This window comes from Buteo buteo, chromosome 7 (genome assembly GCF_964188355.1).
Source record: "Buteo buteo chromosome 7, bButBut1.hap1.1, whole genome shotgun sequence".
Lineage (NCBI taxonomy): Eukaryota > Metazoa > Chordata > Aves > Accipitriformes > Accipitridae > Buteo > Buteo buteo.
The window spans coordinates 42,723,288-42,744,035 of record NC_134177.1 but is presented as its reverse complement, the minus strand read 5'-3'; the positions used below and the strand labels follow the sequence as shown (position 1 = coordinate 42,744,035).

Genomic DNA, 20,748 nt, shown 5'->3' with positions numbered 1-20,748 from the left:
GTTTTTTTCAAGACAGAAGAAAATTATGTGTCCAGCTTCCCCTTAGACCTCAAAGCTTTTAGTTTTTGACTCACCACAACATGCAAAGCTACAATAGGATAATGAGCGTTCATCACTCGTACACATAATGAAATTCTTACATACAACTTAGCGGCTCCTAAAACCTTGCTATCCTAATTTTGTCATGATTGCTTATCTTACAGATAATTGTGGTCATTATAATCTGAATTTTGATATCTGGATCTGACACAGCCTGCTAATTCTGAACTGGACAGACCAGCCACTAGAGTTTCCACTGGAGACAGGGGTCCACCAGATTAAAACATTCATCTTCATGCCAGGTAACGCTGACAATCTTTCCAGCGTGCCGTTTTTCACAGGAAACTGAGTTGGTACCTGAGTTTGCTTTGGGGTTTCAAGCTGCTAGGGGTAGAGGTAAGCATTCTGCTGCTGAAGGCCATAGGGGGTTTGCTCAGGGATTCCAGGGAGGGGCTTTTACGGAGGTAATGGTCTGGTTTCAGCTCTTCATTTCTCCCCTTCAGAAGGTCTGTGGGAATTAAAAAAAAGCTGTCAGTTTGCAGTCTGAGGAATTTGATTAATCACTGTCCTGCCACCCAGCACACAATATGTAGTCTGTTGTTTTGATTCTAAACAAATGTACTCATTTGTTCATTAAACACACATGGGGCTAGGAAACCTTGAGCAGATTAGAGGTGATCATAACAAGGAATGGCTTTGATGATTTCAACAGTACAGACTGCCTGGTTTCCTGTGATTGATACTCCTGCTGGGGGGTAGGGGCCTCAGGTGAATGAGGGGAAATACCAAAATCTACAGTCTTAAAGGTTCAAAAGCTGATCGCCAGATATCTTCACCAGATGACTGACCAGCCCTAGCACAATAATTTCTTTTCTGCCATTAGCAGACTTGTAACAAGAAAGCCTCTTGTCTCCTGAATACAACCCAGCTCAAGGCAGCAGTAAAAGGCACTTATTATCACATGATGCTTGGCATCCTATCTGACAACTTTGGGAAGTCTCAATATATTTGTAGCAGATGAATCTATATTTTTATTACACGTATTACTTATTTTTATAACATATATTTTATGGGATATATTTATAGATATGTGTGTGTATATATATATATGAATAAAATACAATCAACAAAATTAGTAGCCATAGTATCCAATGTTGATAGGTTTTTGAAGAGAAGCCAGAGAGATCACAGAAATCAAATTATCTCCCCATGCATATCAATCATGAGGTAGAGCAATGTACAACACAGGGAAAGCTGACCGCTTCATTTATGTAGACAAACTGTCAACAAGCCAGGATCTACAGCCAGCATGCTATGAGCTATTATCAGAAATGAACCGAATGTGGAACACAACTTTTTCTCCTCCTTTTCAGTTACCTCCCTATGTTAATTATCAACTAATGCTGAATCACCTACAGGATCTCAGCTTCAGCAAAGGCTAGTATCACTGAATCAGTCCTAAATTTCTTTTCAGCAGTAGCTGGGGTGTGTGCATCAGCAGTTGCCAGATAAGCACATCCTTCCAACAGGCATGCAGCTGCCCTTGCTTTGGCTCCTGAATTTCGTACGACTACACCAGCATTTGTAGCTGCTGAGAGCTATGGGCATTTCTGCACCTTCTTTCCACAGCATAAAGGGCTGCTAAGTTCCTATCTATTAAGAAGTCCAGATGGAAAAGGACAGAATCCAGTCCCAGGAGACTCTCTCCTTTCCAGCAGCTTGGCTGTTGGCAGAGCTTTGTTGCATTGCATTGCATACTCCTTGCTCCGTCAGGGTCATCCTTCCTTCGACTCACCTGTCCCTTCTTTGTGTGCACCTTGAATCCGTAACAAGAAATAGCACACAGCATACTCTTAAAAAGTCTTTTTGTTGGTTTTCCACTATATATTCCAAACATGTATGACTCTTCCAGCTCCTCATAAAGTTGGATTTATGGGAAATTCCCTCAAATTTAAATAGCCACACCAATCAGACAGGCAACCAATGAATGATTCTTGGGACCATTTTAAATTTAAGAACATTCCACTTAGAGAAACAGATCTACTGCAAAAAGCATATCTGAAACATTATGAGGAGGAATGTAGGTTTCTCACTAATTTATAAGGATGGCAAAAAAAGCAGCGCACTGTCAAATTGTCATTAACATAATTGCCATGGCTAATGGCATGGTCTAATTAGGAAGTGCTGTGCCAATCATTCAGGATGCATTCATGCATGGCACAGAAAAAGGAAGAAGGAATGATCCCAGATAGGTATAAAGGCCATTAGGAAGCCTATAAAGGAAGCATCTAGGTGGACAGAAAAGAGGGAGAAGACGAGGGCATATTAGGAGTCATTTGGAAAGAGAAACAGGATAATAATCGTATGAAAAATATGCAACGTGATTAAGAAAAATCACATTATGTTAGCGCTATCTATTTGCACTATTTAAAGAAACCTTGTGGTTACCGGCTTGAATTATACAGTAGAGCCGGAAGTGGTGCAAGTTAACAGCATCCAGTTTTGTACTTTGAGTCTCACTTGCATGAGTAATATACTTCCTTTGACTTATTTCTGGCTGCTAGAAACTCCAGGACAGAACCGGTAAACCTCTGATTCTAAATGAAAAGATCATAGCCAAAGATCAGCTCTCTCTGCGAAGTAATCCATTCTCCTCTTCAACGATGTAACATTTGGGTCATATTAAGGACATCACAGAACCCTGCTGTGATACCGGTCAGATGGAATCAGCCAGAAGATTATTGTTATGAAGACTACTTCACTCTGAATTTCCTTGGGGATATTTTTTAATTCAGCGCTGTTTGCATAGGGCTTGGATCAACTGCCTTCTAGGATTATTTAGATTGGAACCAGAGCTGTTACAACTTTACAGTGAGTAAGCCTTTGCTATGGATTATTGGAACTAAATTAAACCCAGGTACAAAGAGAAGCTGTAAATACAGGAACTTGTTAGATAAGCAACCATAAATTTTTACCACACAATGGCTAATAAAATATCTGTTGATTTCAACACATTTTCACAGAACAATTGTCTATGGGTAATAACAGTAATTATCCATGGCCTGAAGTGGGATATTTATTATTAAGGACTGGCATTATATTACACAGTTGACAGATGACTTCACTCTACAGTAAACTGGTAGAGATTAAAAAGGTCTTATGTTCTGTTTAGGATCATTGTATACTCTCATGCAAGACATTTTCTGGAAACCAACTGATACAAATAAACTGTCTTTTCCACTGATAATTTCTGCTTGCTTACCATTTACTCCTGCAGGAGAAGCCAGTACCATAGACAAGATGTTATTTGTTTATGCTGCCATCTACCCTATAACCTGTTTTGCTGTTCAGATCCAGTACGTCTTCATTTTTGAATGATGGAAGGGGAAGCTTAGCAGATTATCTGATGAGTCTAAAAATGAAGACAGGTTCTAATTTCTTTCCTGTACTAGCAAACTATTGCAGAAAATCCAATCTACCAATGAAGAAGTTGTGACTGATTTTTTTTGTCCCTCCCTGCAGTTTCACTGAGGTTTCACTACAGGAATATAATATTTCATCTGTCCTTAAAAATTCAATAATCTGTTGTTACTAGCTTTGATTCCAATGCGACAACTACGTTCAGGACTAGATAATCAAAAAAATGGGCCCAGAGAAAATGGGAAACAAACACTAGTAGAAAAGAATATTAAATGACAAGCGAACAAAAGCAAAGTGTGAAATAAAAACAAATGCATCTCTTGAGAGCTCTCAAAACAAACTATGTCGAGCCCAAATATGACTGCTCCTAAAACACCCACATCAGTATCTGAAATGTTTGATGTATTTCAAATGAAGCTCAATTTAAAAACAAATAAACCCTGAAAAGACAGTGCTTTGGACTTGTTCCAGATACATACATGTTGAACAAAATCCAATCCTCTCCAGTTCCACAGCATGGATTAGAGAGGTGCCATGGATACTTCGGAATAAAGAAGGCAAGTTTGTGTTGGCAAACCATAATAAATCAGCTATTTTTTAGTTTTCTAAGGCTATGATCAAGATGGGAATGGAAACACAACATAATTAATAAGCTCTCTAAAATAAAGACTCTGAAGACACTTTTTCATGTTTCCTTTGACCATATGAGAAGAAGAAAAATGGCCCAGGCAGAGGCCAACAGTTAAAAACAAGCTGTTGTTAGTAAAAAGAGGCAACATTTTTACATTTACTGCAACTTACCTGCAAGAGGAAGGTCTGAAAGATCTGTGTGTCTGGCAACGCCCTTGCTGGTTGGCTTGGCATTATTATAAACAGAATGCCTCTGTGAAACAAACAAATGTACAAAAGAGAATTAAAAAAAAATACTAGCCATCATGCTTATATAGGCAAGCAGAAAGAAGCGTTGTTTCTGCTATCTCAAGATCACAAAGCAGATACAGAAACCTTTCAACAAGGTATCAGCTGTACCTAGAGCTGGATAAATGGTCGTGAAAAATAAAAAGACAAAGGGAGAATGTTTTTAGCTAGTAACATATTGGTTCCTGAACTATTTCACATTTCTATTTGCACCATTTTTTTCTCTTGCCAAACATAATCTAGTGTCACAAACCCAAAGTAAGAATGCCTGTTCCTAACCCTGCCTCTGTTCCCAGCACCCCGAACGATAAGTCAGGATTCTTGTTTCTGCAGCCTGAGCACCAGTGTTCAGCATTAATACCCCCTCAGCCAGGCATTAATAGAAGGTTCCCAGACCTCTGTCTAATCCCATTCTTTAAACTTCCTTTGCTGATTCTTTGAAGGAAATGTGCTCACATGTTTGTTAAGTAGTCTTTCAAAGTCATCTGATTCTTCAGAATACTCACCTAAACATCCTAACCTTGCAACTGTTTTTAACTCAGATTCAGAGAGGAATGTCCCGTTTTAAGTCCAGTGACCACCCAGTCAAAAAACATACAATGGCTTCTCTAGCCTAGAAAGGTTAGCAGACTGATGGTATGCCACCTTCAGCATATGTGGAAATCAGGAAGCACAGTGCATTTGCTTCTCCATCATTCACAAAAGCAGTATTTCCAATAACATTGCACCACAGATTTGAAAATTGCTAACAGAAAGTTAATTAACTGGTGCAGTGACGTAAGTAGTACTATATTCCAGAACAGTTATGCTTCAGGAGGAAGAAACCCCAAACTCTAAGAGCCCTTCATTCAGCACTGTATGAACTTACTGGATAACTGGGAGCATACAACTTAGAACCTTATTATCCCGTGTCTCTCAACTCACATGCCAGCTACCTAGTTTAGTTTGATGTTTCTTGTAACTCACTCCCAATAATTGAAACCTATTTTCTGGTCAACAGTGATTAAAGTTCAGAATTGTATTCCAAAGAGTTCACATCCGACTACTGAGACCTCTAAGCTGAAGTCAAAGACAAACTCACTTTGATCCTTTTTGTTAGTACTACAGTATTTGATGTTTCACAGCAAATAAACAGATGAGTTTCCCCTTCCCCTTGTCAACATATGCATGTTGGCATGCTGAAGCTATGTCATGCTGTAGCAAACACTGCATCTACCCATGTTAAAACTACAAGGATGGAAAGAGCTCCTTGTACCTGCATGGGGGAAACAGCAGCTGCTGGGGCTGTCCTCACTGGAATTCCACTTAGAGGGCTCCTGGGGACCTTGTGAACTGTGATATTTTGTCCAGTGCTACCTGCAAGGAAAAACGTGGAAACATCTGCATTTCCAACTCAACTAGCTCCCTCTTGTCAGAACAGGGAACCACTGGTATAGTTGACACAGATACTATTTATGTAACAAGCACTGACAGAGAATATCCATTAAGAAGCAAGAAGGCAAAAATTACATGTTCACTGCTAGAAAATTTTTTTACTACAAAATACAGTGTTCAAATACCTGAGCATCCTAAATCAAATGATTTTATCAGTGACTTCACAGTGGCAGCAGATTCTGACGGTGTGGGAGATGCTCTGCTAATGCAGACTCCTTGCCAGCGGTTGGTTGTATCTGTCTCTAGAGATTCTACCTCTTCAGCTGTCAGCCTGCAAAGCAGAAATCAGATCAAACTCAGGGGCAACAGGAAGTGCAAGCAGAAATTAGAGGTCTTTATATGTAGTAAGGCAAATCTAACAACGTACATCTTTTATCGTAATGCCCAGAACATGGACCACTCATTAGAATGTTCATGTTCTTTTCCTGGAGTGCCTGGTAAACATTACATCATTGAGTCTAACAAAATTTTCTGCACTGTTAACCATACCATTTCCATTCCCCATCCTCACACAGGATGAAGGATTATCATAGAAAAAGGCAGCTTGATGAGACTTGTAAGTAATCATCAATAGTTACCTGAAGATGGGCTTTCAATACAGCACAGGGGCCAAGGGGTTACTGTGGTCCTCAGTGTATAATGAGGAAAGTAACCAAAAGAGAAAGATGTTAATTTACACTCTATGTTTTTAATTGGTGTGACCACTGCTGGAGTAATTGTTACCAGTTAAAATGCCATAACTGAAAATAAGTAATTGGACAGCGTTCAGATAAGAGCCACAAAAATTAAACCAGAAAATATACCTCATAACGAAAAACTTTGGAAACTCAACTCTTACAGCTTATCAACAAGGACACCTGCTGAACAAGTAAACCCTCAATCACAATCCACGAGCAGTTATATGGGGAATAAAACTGTTAAGTGCTTCATCCAAGCAGACACAAGAATACCAAAATTCAATGGCTGAATGGCTGGAATGAAGATAGACAAATAAGGCTCATGTTTTAACAGAAAAGATCATCAAATTACTCCACTGAAAAGAAATTTTTAAGTCAAGATTAGGTGTTGGACTTACAGGAGTTAGTACAGGGAAGTCCACAGCTGTGTTAAAACAGCAAATGTAATCATACAGTGTAACTGTTGCTTCTAGTCATGCATTTTATGGATCTGGCTGACATTGCTTAGCATTGACACTGTACTTACCCGGTAGCTCTCAGGTAGAGTTCGAGTGTAATTACCTAGCTTTAGTTTAGGAAAGCTACAATTACATAGCAAAGTCTAGTCACATAAAAAGAGAGTATTTATACGTTACTTTCCTGATCTCCTAGCTACTTAAGAAATGTGTGCTAATCTGCAGGTTCTGAGGTATCATCACTTTTCCCTACTTTTTAGTATGGCAGGCACCAAGAGCTACATGAATACAAAAGCAGGAATTATTTCATAAGAAGGCTGGAGAGCTCCATCCAGAAAGTGCCTATAGGGTTGAACAACTTCTGCTGAGCTAAAAATAGGAGTCAGAGTCTTTTTCCTTTCCCTTTTGGCATCACAGTCTACAAAATACAAGGGGCTAAAGGGTGTCAATGAATAAGAGAATAAGAGTGACTCATGTTTCTATTTTTGGCAGAGTTAAGGAGGTGCTGTCTTTAAGCATACATTGGCTATTTCTTTGCTAATTCATTCAAGCTCCTTGTATGCCAGGGGAGCCTGCAGAGGCAGATGGCTAGAGAAAAAGCCATTTCAGTTCCATTCTCCATTTAATCCAATAAGGAGGAAAGGCAGATTGGGCAAGATTCACTGAGCTCTGAGGGAGCCAATGTTTTGCTAACTTTAAGTTTTACCCTTCACTTTTATTTCTGTGGCTTCATAAAGCATAAAAAACAAATCAACAGGTGATAGCATCTGCACTTTAGTTATACAAAACCACAAAAGCTAAACGAATCTTGCTTCTAGTAAAGTATGGAGGAAGGATAGATTTCTGCCTTAAGATACGAAGCCACCCAATGCAATCCATTACACTTTCAAGAATTAAATAGGCCACTATGCAAGAGTCCTGTCTAGTTATCCAAGTAACAAGGGCATACACCAGGTTTGTGGAGTATTATCAGCGTAAGAAAGGAACAGTAAATGCCTGTAGGCCAACTGGCAATCTTGAGAACAAAGCAAGTCAGAGGCATGCTCTAGGCAGCCATCACTTCATCGGTTAGGATTTAACTCTGAGAACAGCTCAAATCCCACAGACTAGTCTCCTCAGTCTAGCCTTTGATTGCAAAAGGATGCAAACACGTTAAATAATGTTAGAGTAACTAGACCAGCCCATACGCCATGCCACAGAAAAGTCCATTGAGAAATCACATGCCATTATTTGGTCGTTGTACAGAGTAATTATAAAGATTCAAGTGCTGGAGCTACTACCGGTTCCAATTTTGTTAGGATGCTTCCTGTAATCTTTAAGGCTGTATATTTGTAATAGGCTTCTAAACGTACCCTGAAACAACCTCCTAGATTAAACACAATCCCATCAGAAAACTGAGGCCTCTCATGCTGCAAACCTTGGCATGAAAGGTAGGAAGAACAGTGCCGAGACCTATTTGCTTCAACTAAAACCACACATGCCAGGCAACAAGCAATGGAGAGTTATGAAACTTGGTGAGTACCTTCCATTTTTAAAGAGAAAAATCTGTATGATAAGGGGATGCATGTATGTGTACATATATGGGTTTCTTAATAGAGAAGCAGAAGAGTGGGAGCTTAACTTGCAGTAGCAAGATAATTCAGGAGGACAGTATAGGAGAACATGACTTAGAAAGATTAATGACAAGCCATAACTTCAAACCAAAAATGACCCCTTGTGTACAGAATTTATTCAGCTTAGTATAGCTTAGGCCATCCAAGACGACTAAGCAAGCTTTGCTACAAAAAGGATGGATTTGAACAAAATGTCATCTACTGCTGTATGCTTTCCTTGAAACGAGAATGAATGGTTTACATAGATAAATGCTGCAAGTGCAGCTGGCTTAAGTGGAGCAGCTCCAGGAGGAAGCAGAGCACTTTAGCCACAAAGGAATTAAAACGTGCAGTCCTTTTCACAAAACCACTGCCTGGTTTCATTCATTTATCGATGAGAGAAGTAGATGCAGTAAGCTTTTCTCTAATGGCAAGAGTTAGGCTCCTTGTTTTGTAGGTTTGGAATACGTGGACAACAGACCACCAACAAGGTGCAAGTCTTTCTGTGCTTAATGTATAGATTTTTGGCAACAACAGCCTTCGTGTGTTTGTGAAATTTCTAAACTGCTCCAATGACCTCTTCATTACAGGTGGCCTAGGACCACAGAACCATGTTTTCAGAAATCATTACTCTGCAATCCAGTCTTTGACACAGTTCCTGTCATTGTTGTGAATCCTCCTGAACTCCAAGGAACACAAAGAAGAGACACACAGCTACTGATGCACAGAACAGAAGAGAGGCCAAGGGCAGGCAGCAGACAATTCCAGACACTTAAACATTTATTTGGCACTTCAATATATATTTCTTAAACAAAAAAACCAACATTCAACAGCTGCCAGCACAGAAAAGAAAGGCAACACAAGTGTGCATATATGCATACACTTCAGTAGCACGGCACAAAGGTGAAGGCCATGCCAAAGCCAGGACATCGCGTGGAATTCTCTACTAGCTCAGCCTGCTGTGAGACCAGGCCCTTGCTAGGTCTTCACATCCAGGAGGAAAGGACAGGAATCCCACAGCCAAGACATGAAATTCCAGTCCTGGAATGAATCCTGATGATCTCCTGGTAGAGATGGTGACTTCTGAGTTCCTCCTTAGCATCCAAGTAAAGCTCTCTCCAGGTGTCTCCAGTTGCAAAGCTGAACTTCAGCAAGTTCTCCCTGATCATCATATACTTCACCTGAGTTAAGGGCATGAGAGACTCCTTTCTGAGAGGATATTTACTAGGGGCTTGATATATTCATTTCTTTTCCTTCCCATTTCTCCATCTGCAATTCTCACAGGCAGGACAAACCTTGCATGGGACATTCTCTGTGAAAGTCATAGCAGGACATGCTCCTTGGGCACCACCCTGCTTCCTAACAGACACCAAGTCAGACATGCCACCCAGTGGCGAGTGCCTTGTCAACACAATATTAAAAATCTGAAACCATCAAAGCAGCTGATACTGAATAAATAACTTCATGTTTCCATTCAGTTTTCCTGCTGGATTTCAGTAACCTACCGCTCAAGTTTGTGTGTGTATGTATACATACTGATCTGTAGGCATACATGTATTTAGACACACAGAGATAGATCTATGAATATAATACTATATGGAGAACTCATAATGTGTATGCTCATTAAATTTTACAAGTTAGACATACACACTCAGTTTTATTTTTTGCTTAAGCTTAAAATGGCATGTTTGAATTTCTGTTTCAGGGCAAATACCCCCATCCCTCCAAAAAAGCCCTCAGTTATTTCAGTTCCCCAAATATCTCTGATTACTTCTTATGGCCTAGTTGGCTTTAAACTAATTCAGAACTTTTTCCGCCTCATGGAGTCTTCTGAAGAGAGAAGCCTTCTGAAACAAAGAAATAGGCTCTTGCCCATGGGGAAGAGGTGGACCCGAGCAGCATTCACACTTTGCGATACACTTGACTTTTGCAGGGCAATAAAAAACTGGAGGTGCTCTCTCGAATTGAAACTTCCCTTTTTCAGCTGCAAGTTGAAGGTATGTCCTGAAGTGTCTCACAGGCCTGGCTATGCATCCATTCAGGGCTGTGTTAGCTGGTAGAGATCAGGCACCTATGGAGATACAGACAACAATCAGGGAAGTTATAGGAAGCAATACAATGCCCATCCTGAGGTACAGGGCTCTATTTTACAGTTAATCATCCTATCATCACTAAATAAAGGGGAGAGGGGAAAGTGCTGATGGTGTTGCTAGGACAGTTGAAGGAGTGCCTTAATACTCCACTAACTCAGCTTTGCGACGTGATAAGCAAACAACAATACAAAAGAAAAAATATTGATGTTGCTCAGATAGGAAGAAATTAAGTATTTAAAGCCAGGGAACCAATTTCAAAGGACAGGGATGGTAGTGTTCCTGGCTCTTCACTCTTCTAATCATTTAGGACTATCAATTCAAAACAGGTACATGAACACACCCAGGCAGCTAGAGCTGCTCTGCCTCAGTCAGTTTTTCTGTTTCAGGGTCCTTACACCAAAGGGGATGGAATAATCTCCATTCAGTGGAAAAAAACCCCCAAACCAACAAAAAAACGAAAACAAAACCAAAAAAAGCACAAAAACCAACCACCCCCCCAAACCCCCCCAATTCTGAGGAGTCACTAACTAGAGCAAACAAAAAATACTTCAAGGACCCTGCTTTGACATTCTAGTTTGCTTACTTTCAGTGAGAGCAAAATGAACTATCAAACCTCTATAAGACAGAACAGCTGCAAAACACAGGCACAAATGAGCAGCACATCAGCACATACAGACTGACAGCAGGGTTTAATACACAGAGAGTACAAGCTTATTTCCAGGAGAAAAAGCATGTAACACTGCCATGCTGTGGCATTTGAGACTTTAGGAGGAAGAACAGAAGCAAATTAGTGGGATACATCACAATCTTCACTTTAGGCTTCCGTTTGAAGATTTGGTTAATTTTTTTTATTATTCTAAGAAGTCGCTCATTTAATTACAGATATAATTTCTCTGTTTACTGAGTACTACTCCCAGCCCAACTGTCTTCCCTCCGTGTTCTTGGTTCAAGGCACATGATGTTATAGTGCCAAAATAATTTTGCAAACTTGAAGGGAAAGAGTCAAAGCAATACCTTGAAACTTTCACTGCTGCTAAAAACAGTGTACTGCCAGAAAGGCTTGGAAATGGGCGTGTAATGAAGCCAAAAAGAGCCGTCCATAATTTGGGTACTTTCAGCAATAACTTCCTTCCTTTGTGTTACAAACCCAATGCAGTATTTCTTTTCACCACTTCAATATTTGATCTTAAAACAGCTACAAAAATGAATTTATTTCCAAGGTGAGTGTTCTGAAAAGATGAAACTTGCTACAGGATCATAGGATAATTCAGGTTGGAAGGAATCTCAGGAAGTCACCTAGTCATCCTGCTCAAAGCAGGGCCAGCTATGAGGTCAGACCAGGTTACTCAGGATCTTATCCTGTCTGGTCTTGAAAACCTCCAAGGATGGAGACTATATAATTATGATTTCCACCACCTGCGAGGAGACAGTTACACAACAGTGGATTGTAAGCTTTTGCAGTTTACTGCAGAGAAATAATATTAATTAGGATGTAAAATATCATAGAAGACTGTCTGAAACATGGGTTAATCAATTTGTAGGTTTCAATCTGTACTAACGTGGGACACGTTAAATCCTCTCTTCCTTATTCTGTTTGTTTGATGCTGGTCCAACCTCCCCCCAACATTCTTAGTCATAGAATTAGACATTTAATCTGTGTTAAAGATGCCTTTGGGAGGCTCTTACCTTCATTCAGATGAACTCTGATGACCTCATCAGGATTTTTTCTGCAAGTTCTTTGGCTGTTCCTGAACCAAAAATGACTTTTTGTCTCATTAGAAGAATGTAACGGTGAAATCAAACTTGGAGGCAGGAACTCAGGCAGCCACAGGCAAACATTAAAATGGCAGGATGTTGTAGGAGATAAATTGGCTTCAAGATCAATTTATGAGGTGGAGTCTAATGACCCTCAAGAGATGGCTGAGATTTTGCCAAAAACCTTTGAGTAGCAAGCTATTTGGAAGGTACATTTTCCAATCAGACCTTAAAAATCAGACAGGAAACTTTCACTAGGGAGGGTCAGATATTCAGCTCAATGCACAGCTGCTCGGCATTAGCAAATACGAGGAATACTTTATAGACTGCGTTAAGGTATCATGCTACAAAACTGTTTCCACCAGTGCTGAGCGTGTATTAAAAGTCACGGTGGGTACCAAAATCTACTGCTGATTCTGAGCAGTAGCATTTGTGAAAGCTGACTAAAAGCAACAATGATAATATCCCCAGAACCTTCTGGGTGAAAGAAGCTGAGGTGCTGGGGAAGATAGCGACCTCAGGAATGCAAAAATAACTGGGAGTGTAGAACTGGCTCTTAGCAGGAGCTTTGGCGACTTCAAGGATTTGTTTTATAGGTCAGTACAGTTTTAAAATTTCAGTGCTTAGCTGTTGATCACTGCTTTGTTTAGACAATGCCTTACGTAGGCATCTTTACCTTCTCCATACCACTCAGTACAGAAATTTTACATTCTCTGCATGGACACTGTGAGTCAAATCAGTTATACTTAAATTGACTAATACAAAATTTGGTCTCAACACCTGTCTTTGAAAGAGAATAAATATTGCCCACTGTAAACAGTATATCCGGCTCCATGATCAACGTAATACTCAAAGCAAGCTATACAGATAGTCAATATGACGCAGAGACAGACATATATCTATATTTATGTGAAAAGAGAAGGAGAGACAAATGCCAAAACTGACTTAATTGAATACGTGTCTGAATACCTCCTTCTGGAACTACATATGTATGGATTCTGGGGATCTAATTTCAAAAGCAGTATTTGCAACTCAGGCTTCTTCTGCCAAAGAGCTGACAATACAGCCATGTTCCTTATACATAGAAGATAAATATCCCAGTTTGCAAATTAGCAGGTCATCTTTTATTCAATTTAACTATTATCAAACACATCTTCAGATTAAAAAAATAGAAGAATAACGAGGAGAAACTACAAGTATATGATTCCTGACCTTATATATGGACCCCGCTCTAAACAAGAGAAATTTCATTAAGAACAAATTAGGAATGGAAACAGAGCCCAGAACTTAAGTACTGTCTGGTAATCATTTTGTCTGAATACATAGTCTGTAATAGCTTTTCTTTGCATCCACTGGGGACTCTGATAATGAAACTGGAGCTTAAACACATTCCTTTATTTTTCTGAAAAGAAGTACTTCTGTTCCTTCAATCCAGGAATTCTGATCCATACACCTCTGCACAAAAGCCCTCCCATCTTTTTACTTCCATCTACTGTACAGCTGCTGTGGAAACTCCTGAATGGAAAACAGTGAGCAAATATGTGCAACAAAGCTGGACTGTTACTCCACCTGAAAGAAGTGACAGGATTCACCGTGTTCCTGTGGCTATTCTACCAGTGGCCACAAAACTACTGGGAGAGAGATTAAATGGAAAAATCTAGAGGAGCAAAATTAATCTGGCACACCGTTTTGATAAACAGTACCACTATTTGCGTTATTTTGTCTTTCTTTGTTCCCACTGTACAAATTTTCATCACTGCAGCTCTGCTGGGTCTTGTTTTACAGGTGGGTCCCTGCATAACAAAGTCACTTCTGGGCTAAATGCTAACCCACAGTCCAGACCATTTAAAACAACTAATCACATAACAGGTTTCAAATGAAGGATAGGAGATGCGAGATGAGGAATCCTAGTACTTGCATTGATCACTCAGCCAACACGTATCAGACTTGCAGAACAAAGAAGTCCAGCTAGTCCTCATTTTAATTGGAACATACACAGTCCTTGACTCCTCTCAGGTTAAGTAGTTCTCTTCTGGATGTCCCATTGAATATATGTAGCCAGCCAGACTTTTCACAGATGGTTTAATACAGCTGCACAGAGAGTTATGAAGGCAATAAAACACAGCGGAATACCATATTGAGAACAAAGCTATAAGAGGATATTGGCAATTGTTATTAATATTTGCTGATTAAAACCTTCATGGCCTAGTTGACAGAATTAGATCGGCAAAAAGAAAGAGGCACATCTTAGAATAAGAGACAACAAAATCCATCAGAAGAGTTAAAAACAGACAACATGCACATCCAAGCCAATGAATAGTTATTGACAAAGCACTGTTTGCATGCATGTTAGCAGTCACAGACATCAGATCTTGGCCTTTGTAACCAACCAACCTGTTGCTGCCCTTCACTTCATCCAGCTCCTTCTGCAGTCTGGCACTCTTCTCCTCTTCCTCCTGAAGCTTCCTCTTTACCACACGGAGCTCCTGCTGGGCTTCACACTTAATATCATTGGCTACAACCACTGCAGTCTGCAGATCAGCTTGAAAACGCCTCCACTCTTCTGTATCTTCCTAGAAAGAGCAATTAGAACCCCAAACTGTTTGATGTAAAAATGCACCTACTTGAGCTGAGCACTTAAGTTATTGATCTCTCTTTCAGTGATCACAAGTGATCAGGAATTCACTACAATTTCAGGATGATGCCGAGGTCAAACTAAATACTTGCCTCTCTACACAGGACTGACGAGATTGACAAAGAGGAAACTGATGCTAAGCTCTCCCCTCCAATACAAAAAGTACGATCAAAGTTCCTCCTATAGCTATTGATCATTCAGACTTGTGATACCACTACAAGCACTGCTGCTGAAAAGAGCGCGTTGCTACTGATGATTCATGAAGCAGGAACGGCTGTTCCATAGTAGCAGAAGTTCATAGGTAGAAAAAGCAAAAGTAATTTGCAAAGGATGTATTATATTTTTCCTTCACGGGCAAAGAAACAACTAGAAATAAGTGAAGAGAATGGACAATGAAAGGATATAGAAAGAACTTTTTACAATTGTTCTACAAAAATACAATGCTCCTCTCAAATCCAGTACTGCAATCAAAGCTCAGCTTAGCTTTGTTATGGAGTCTAAGCCTTACCTTCATTTGCTTAGTCAGAGCCTTCAGCTGTCTCTCTGTATCTTGTTTTTGTTCTTCCAGCTTCATTGCTTTACCTAGGAACAGTAAAAAAATGGAAAATACTATTAAACACACAAAGACAAAGGTGAAAAGTGAAAATGGGAAGGTAGAGCAGCCTATTTGGTTTTGCTTCTAGTAATGCCACTAAATAGACTAAACTGAAATTAAGACACTCTGTCAATGGATCAGGAATGGAACCAACAGCAGACTTGTTACTCAAACATCTCTGAAATAGGTCATTATTTTGAGGCATTAAACCAGACTTTTAAATTTACAGAATCACATGTGCAGGATCACTTAGTACACACACCCCTGGAACACTCGACGTAACACTGGTAAGCGAAATGTGCCACTCATTCCACCAGGTGGCAGCTCCCCTTCCACAACGCGACAGCAACTTCGACTTCACAGCTCTTACTTACTAGTGCTTTTCCCTAAAAGCTCTTTAAAAGGCCAATAATTCCAGCTTCTAGAATGGGCAATACATCCCTCGCTGAAGCATGAGGCTTGGAGACTGTCTCTAACATTATTGCTATAGCACTAACTGTTAAGATAGTGACTTCTGTGCATGAACAGAAAGGATTGGCCACAATTGGAATACTTCTAAAGTCAGGCCCTTGTCACACATATCAAGACATGCCGCCTCCTCCCTACTGCAGCCATAACTAAGCCCCCTGAATAAGGTCACTTAGATCCTTTTTTCAGCTCCACCTACTTTCCAGGTCACTGATGAGCTGGTTATTGTGAAGTTTTATAGCACGATGTTGTTCCACCTGGTCCTCCAACTCAAAAATGGTCTCTTTCAGGTTTTTTATATCCGCTTCATTCTCTGATGTTTTTTCCTGCAGCTTCTGGCTTGTTCTGCTCAGTTGCTCAGCCTGCCGGTCACACATCTCTTTCAGCTGACCACACTCAGTCTCAGCCTGGAAGGGAAGAAAGCAAGCTGCAAGTCTGTCTTTATTTCTTAAGAGATATCATGCATTAGAGGTTCTACTGGGCATCTCATAGACTTAAGAATTGAACCTGTGTTCTAAGCATTGTATAAACTGAGTTTCAATGCGAATGAGACAGTTTCAGGAAACATACATGAGCTATGAATGTCAGTTTTCTTTCCTGGTAATGAAGATAATAAAACAAGATGCTACAAAGGAAATTGAATTTTCTATATGATGACCATAATTCAAAACCAATCTCTGCAGGTAATGAACAGAGAGGAATTATATTCCTGGAAAGCTCCACATCTGTTTATGTGTCACATTATGAGAGTGATATCACTGCCTTAGGGCCAAGACAACAATTAGTTCATCCACATTAACAATCTTGCTGCTTTTACTATGTGCATTTTCAATGGATTGTGAAAACATATGTAGTGGAGCTAGCTACTGCAGATAAGTGTATTTCTGGATATAAGACATCTGGAATTACTGAAGGGGGAATCTGCTGCACTTCAGTTTGTTGGCTCAGGCCCACAGATCAATGCTTCCAGGTTTGGGGGAAGATCTCCGAGTATGGACAAATTATTCAGTGAGCAGCACTGGCACAGCCTGACTGAAGGGCAGCCTTACAGAAGCCTGTGGTCTTGTTTGGGTGTCACAAAGAGCCAATGATTCAAAACAGCTTAATTCGAGGGAAAGGAAGAGTAAAAAGGAGGAAACCTGTGGTTTCCAAACCAAGCAATAAAAGTTTGGTACAGAGTCTGAGCACTCAGCAGTTTTTCATTTATTCTTCATAAACTGCAGCTCCAGTAAGCACTTGGGAGCTTCCTCTACTAACTCCATTTGCTGTGGTCACCTATTTAAGCCGAAAGGACATCTGGCTTTTCTAAATCGCTCAAATCATGGAGGTGCTTTTTGGCAATGCTCTCTTCCTCCGCAACTAGCCAATTTCACCATTCTTCTCATGATCCCTTCCCCATACAGGAAAGGCTGTACAAACAATCACTCTTTCTGCAGCGGTGGGACATAGTCACTGGCTTGTGCTTTATTAACACTTGTTCTATGATGCCTTGCATTGCAGCTCTCTTCCAAACATCCGGAATCACACAGAAAATAGAAACAGTAACTGACTTAAGCTTGCTTCCAGCAAAGCTACAAACTATCAAATGAAGCAGAGTAAAATTGTTCTAAAATAACTCAACTTTTTTTGCCATTATTTTACCTATCCTAAAACAGCATACTTCTCGGTTTTGTAAAAATATTTTAGTTTTATGAAAATAATCTCATCTGGAGCTTGACCATGCATCATCAGTCATGTTGCTGTAAATACCAGCTTCTCTGAGCATTAGCTCATGTCCTTGTGTTCTCATTACCAATGACACCTATAGTTCACTACTAATTAATCATGATTACTTATTCAGAACTTAATATTTGCTCTAACTACTCATGCCCATCTCTTCATCTGGATTACCAAGTGATTTTCACTAATATTTGTTCACATAACATCAAAGCAATATTTATTGACCTGTTCTTTGGTCTGATGTTGATAAACACAATTCTATTTACTAAAATAGTAAATTCTGCAGAAGATATTAGGGGAAATTAGCTTTGAATTTATAAACACAGCTATGCTAACAGTTATTCCTGGGAAAATATGTAGATAGCAGCAGAAAGAGAGACAATATCATATGATCCCAGCTTCCATTCAAAACTAACTAATGTAATTTAAATCCTGGAAAATTATAATCAATGGCTCAATAACAATCTAAAGACCAACAGTTACCTATTTATGGAAGGACAGATAAACAACCATTATATTTACAGCTGTTACTGCTTTACCTTAGCTAGCAGACCCTGAAAGTGCTTCAGTTCACTGTTTGCCTTCAGCAGCTCTTGTTTAAGCTCAGTACAAGATGCTTCTAACTGATCCTTTTCTGCATGGGCTACTTTCAGCATCTCTTGCACCTCAGAATTGTCAGTAGCGCATCCCATCACGTTGATTTCTGCGGCCTTTTGTTTCTCGCTCTCTAACTGCGTTTTGAGAGAGCCATTCTCAATTTTTAGACCTTCTAAGGCAATTTTACAGTCCTCCAGAGTTTTTGTCACTGTGCTGTTGCTCTGTTGTTCCACTTCTAGAAGTTTAAGCAGCTTCTCATTTTCTTCTCTCAGGCTTTTAATCACCTGCTGGGCATCTTGATGCTCCCTTTCTAAGCTTCGTAGGCTGCTGGTTAACTGTTGCTGAATGTTAAGCAATTTCTCTCGTTCAAATTGTGCTTTTTCAAGAACTTCTGCACATTTCTGTTCCAGTTCAAGGACCTTCCCCTCCTGAGCTCTGCTTTCTTCATTCTTGGATCGCTCTTGGAGGAGAGTCATTAGCTTCTCATTTTCTTGGCTCAGCTGTTCTGCTCTGTCTCTATGTTGACGAAAGGAAGTCTCCAGGAGAGCTTTCTCTTCCACTAGCTTCTCATTTTCTGTTGTCAGCTCCTGCACCATTTGCTGTTGGTCTGACAGCTCTTGCAAAGTGGCTTGTAATTCTTCTGCTGTGCTGTGGTGATTCTCTTCCATTTTTTGTATTCTCTCTGTAAGAGATGCAACAGAAAGGTCACTAATATTGTTTGGAGAACTTCCTGTAGTGGAGCATTTAGAACCTTTCAAATGGTTGCTGTTGGAGGATGTTGGCCTGGAAGGTACATCTGCTATATGTTCAAAATCAGATGCATCGGGTGACAAGGAAGCCTTAGTTACATCACTGCTGGAAGAACCTGAATTGCGCAGTGCACCCCCATTCACATGCTGCCTGTGCTCATTCATTTCACCTCTCGACACATTTTTTGATGGGCTTCCAAAACTGGATTCTTGGGTAGTTGGGGTTGGGAGGCTGCTGTCACCTCCACTGCTTGTTGTTGTGTCTGAGAGAGGAGAGTTCTCTAGATAAAGCAATTTCTCTTTCAAAACACGATTTTCTTCGCCCAGGCTAGCAAGCTCTTTTTGAAAAGTCCTGTTTTTTTCCTGAAGGGTCCGTATTAATGGATCTATGTCAACAGGTGATACTGTTTCTACATTTTGGCTGGAAGCACCCATTCCTTCAGCGTTAAGTGACCCTTTCTCTTTGCATTTCTTCAATTCACAACGTAGTTTGGTAATTTCAGAATCTTTTGTCTTTGCTTCTGCCAGGAGTTCTTTAACCTGAGATTCCAGAACAGCCTTGTCACCAGTTTCATTCTCTTGCTTGGACTTGCTAGTGGGGCGCACGTGCTTGGTAGGAGTCGGTGTACCAGAAGAGGTGGGGCTGGGTTGTGTTTTCCTAGTATTGGCTTGACCACGCAATACAGCTCTCTCTCTGGATACAGATGATGATATTTCCCGGGGTGCTGGAATCCCTGTGCGCTTTGCAGCTGAAACTGTTCCTTCAAGAGAAAGAGACGAGGCAAACTGAGTTAGTTCATAAAGTAAACAAGTCACACAACAACAATGCTAAAGCCTAGAGCAGTCTTGGAAAAAACACCTGAGTGTTTGAATAGGTTTAGTCATGACTGAGTGTGTGGATTCATGTTTCAAAGGCTCGTATTATTTGGCATTTCTTCCTCTCCCACCCCCCGCAAAGGAACACAGTCTGCTGAACTTTTTCCCAGTGTAATAATATAATACGTAAATGCTGCAATACATGAACTGCAACCCCCAATACCAGGATATTAATCATTTGAAAATAAAAATTCTTCACACTACACTTTGTGAAATGCTGAATTTAAACCTATTAATTTCTGGGGAAAAGTTCAGTAACTTAAGAAAAGATACCATCTTTGAAAAAAATGTATGGTTATCACACATAAAACTAAGGTATTTGCATTACGCTCTGCGAAATTCATGCTGACTGTGGATTCAGTGAAATACAAAACTCTGCCAGCACTTCTAACACTAAGACAATTGTGTTGCTGCAGCTTCTTGCAGAGATGGACGAGAGATTTTTCGTGTTATAAATTCCCATCCTCTTGCAGAGGAAGAGCAAAAGGAGATTAGAAAGTTGATGCTGTTCTGTTTGGTGGTTGTTGGTTTGGTTGGTTGGGTTTTTTCCCCCAACCAACTTAATGCAAAGCGTTATGTGATTACAAGGGAATAAAGTTTCTGAGTTGCTGATCTTCATCTTCCAAAGCACTCTCTTGGAATATGGGACCATGGGTACTGAAGAAACAGTAAGAGCTATCCTAACCATGAAAGCATTAACAAGCTGTTTAAAGAAAAGAAGCTGGT

At 40.1% G+C, this 20,748-nt stretch overlaps 1 protein-coding gene across 5 annotated transcripts in view; it reads right to left on the bottom strand.

Moving 5' to 3' along the window:
- SPECC1 (sperm antigen with calponin homology and coiled-coil domains 1) overlaps window positions 1-20,748 on the bottom strand; it is a 101,685-nt gene that overhangs the window by 24,304 nt on the left and 56,633 nt on the right. For 4 of the 5 annotated variants that reach the window (XM_075032814.1, XM_075032812.1, XM_075032813.1 and 1 more), the window contains 8 exons: window positions 18,340-19,907; window positions 16,281-16,488; window positions 15,527-15,600; window positions 14,778-14,956; window positions 5,937-6,082; window positions 5,633-5,733; window positions 4,261-4,342; window positions 397-547 (listed from right to left, as the gene is read on the bottom strand). In XM_075032814.1, the coding sequence (XP_074888915.1) occupies window positions 397-547; window positions 4,261-4,342; window positions 5,633-5,733; window positions 5,937-6,082; window positions 14,778-14,956; window positions 15,527-15,600; window positions 16,281-16,488; window positions 18,340-19,907 (2,509 nt within the window). Of the gene's footprint in view, window positions 1-396; window positions 548-4,260; window positions 4,343-5,632; window positions 5,734-5,936; window positions 10,607-14,777; window positions 14,957-15,526; window positions 15,601-16,280; window positions 16,489-18,339; window positions 19,908-20,748 lie in introns of those variants that run through there. The other variant, XR_012651085.1, reaches the window with a different exon arrangement.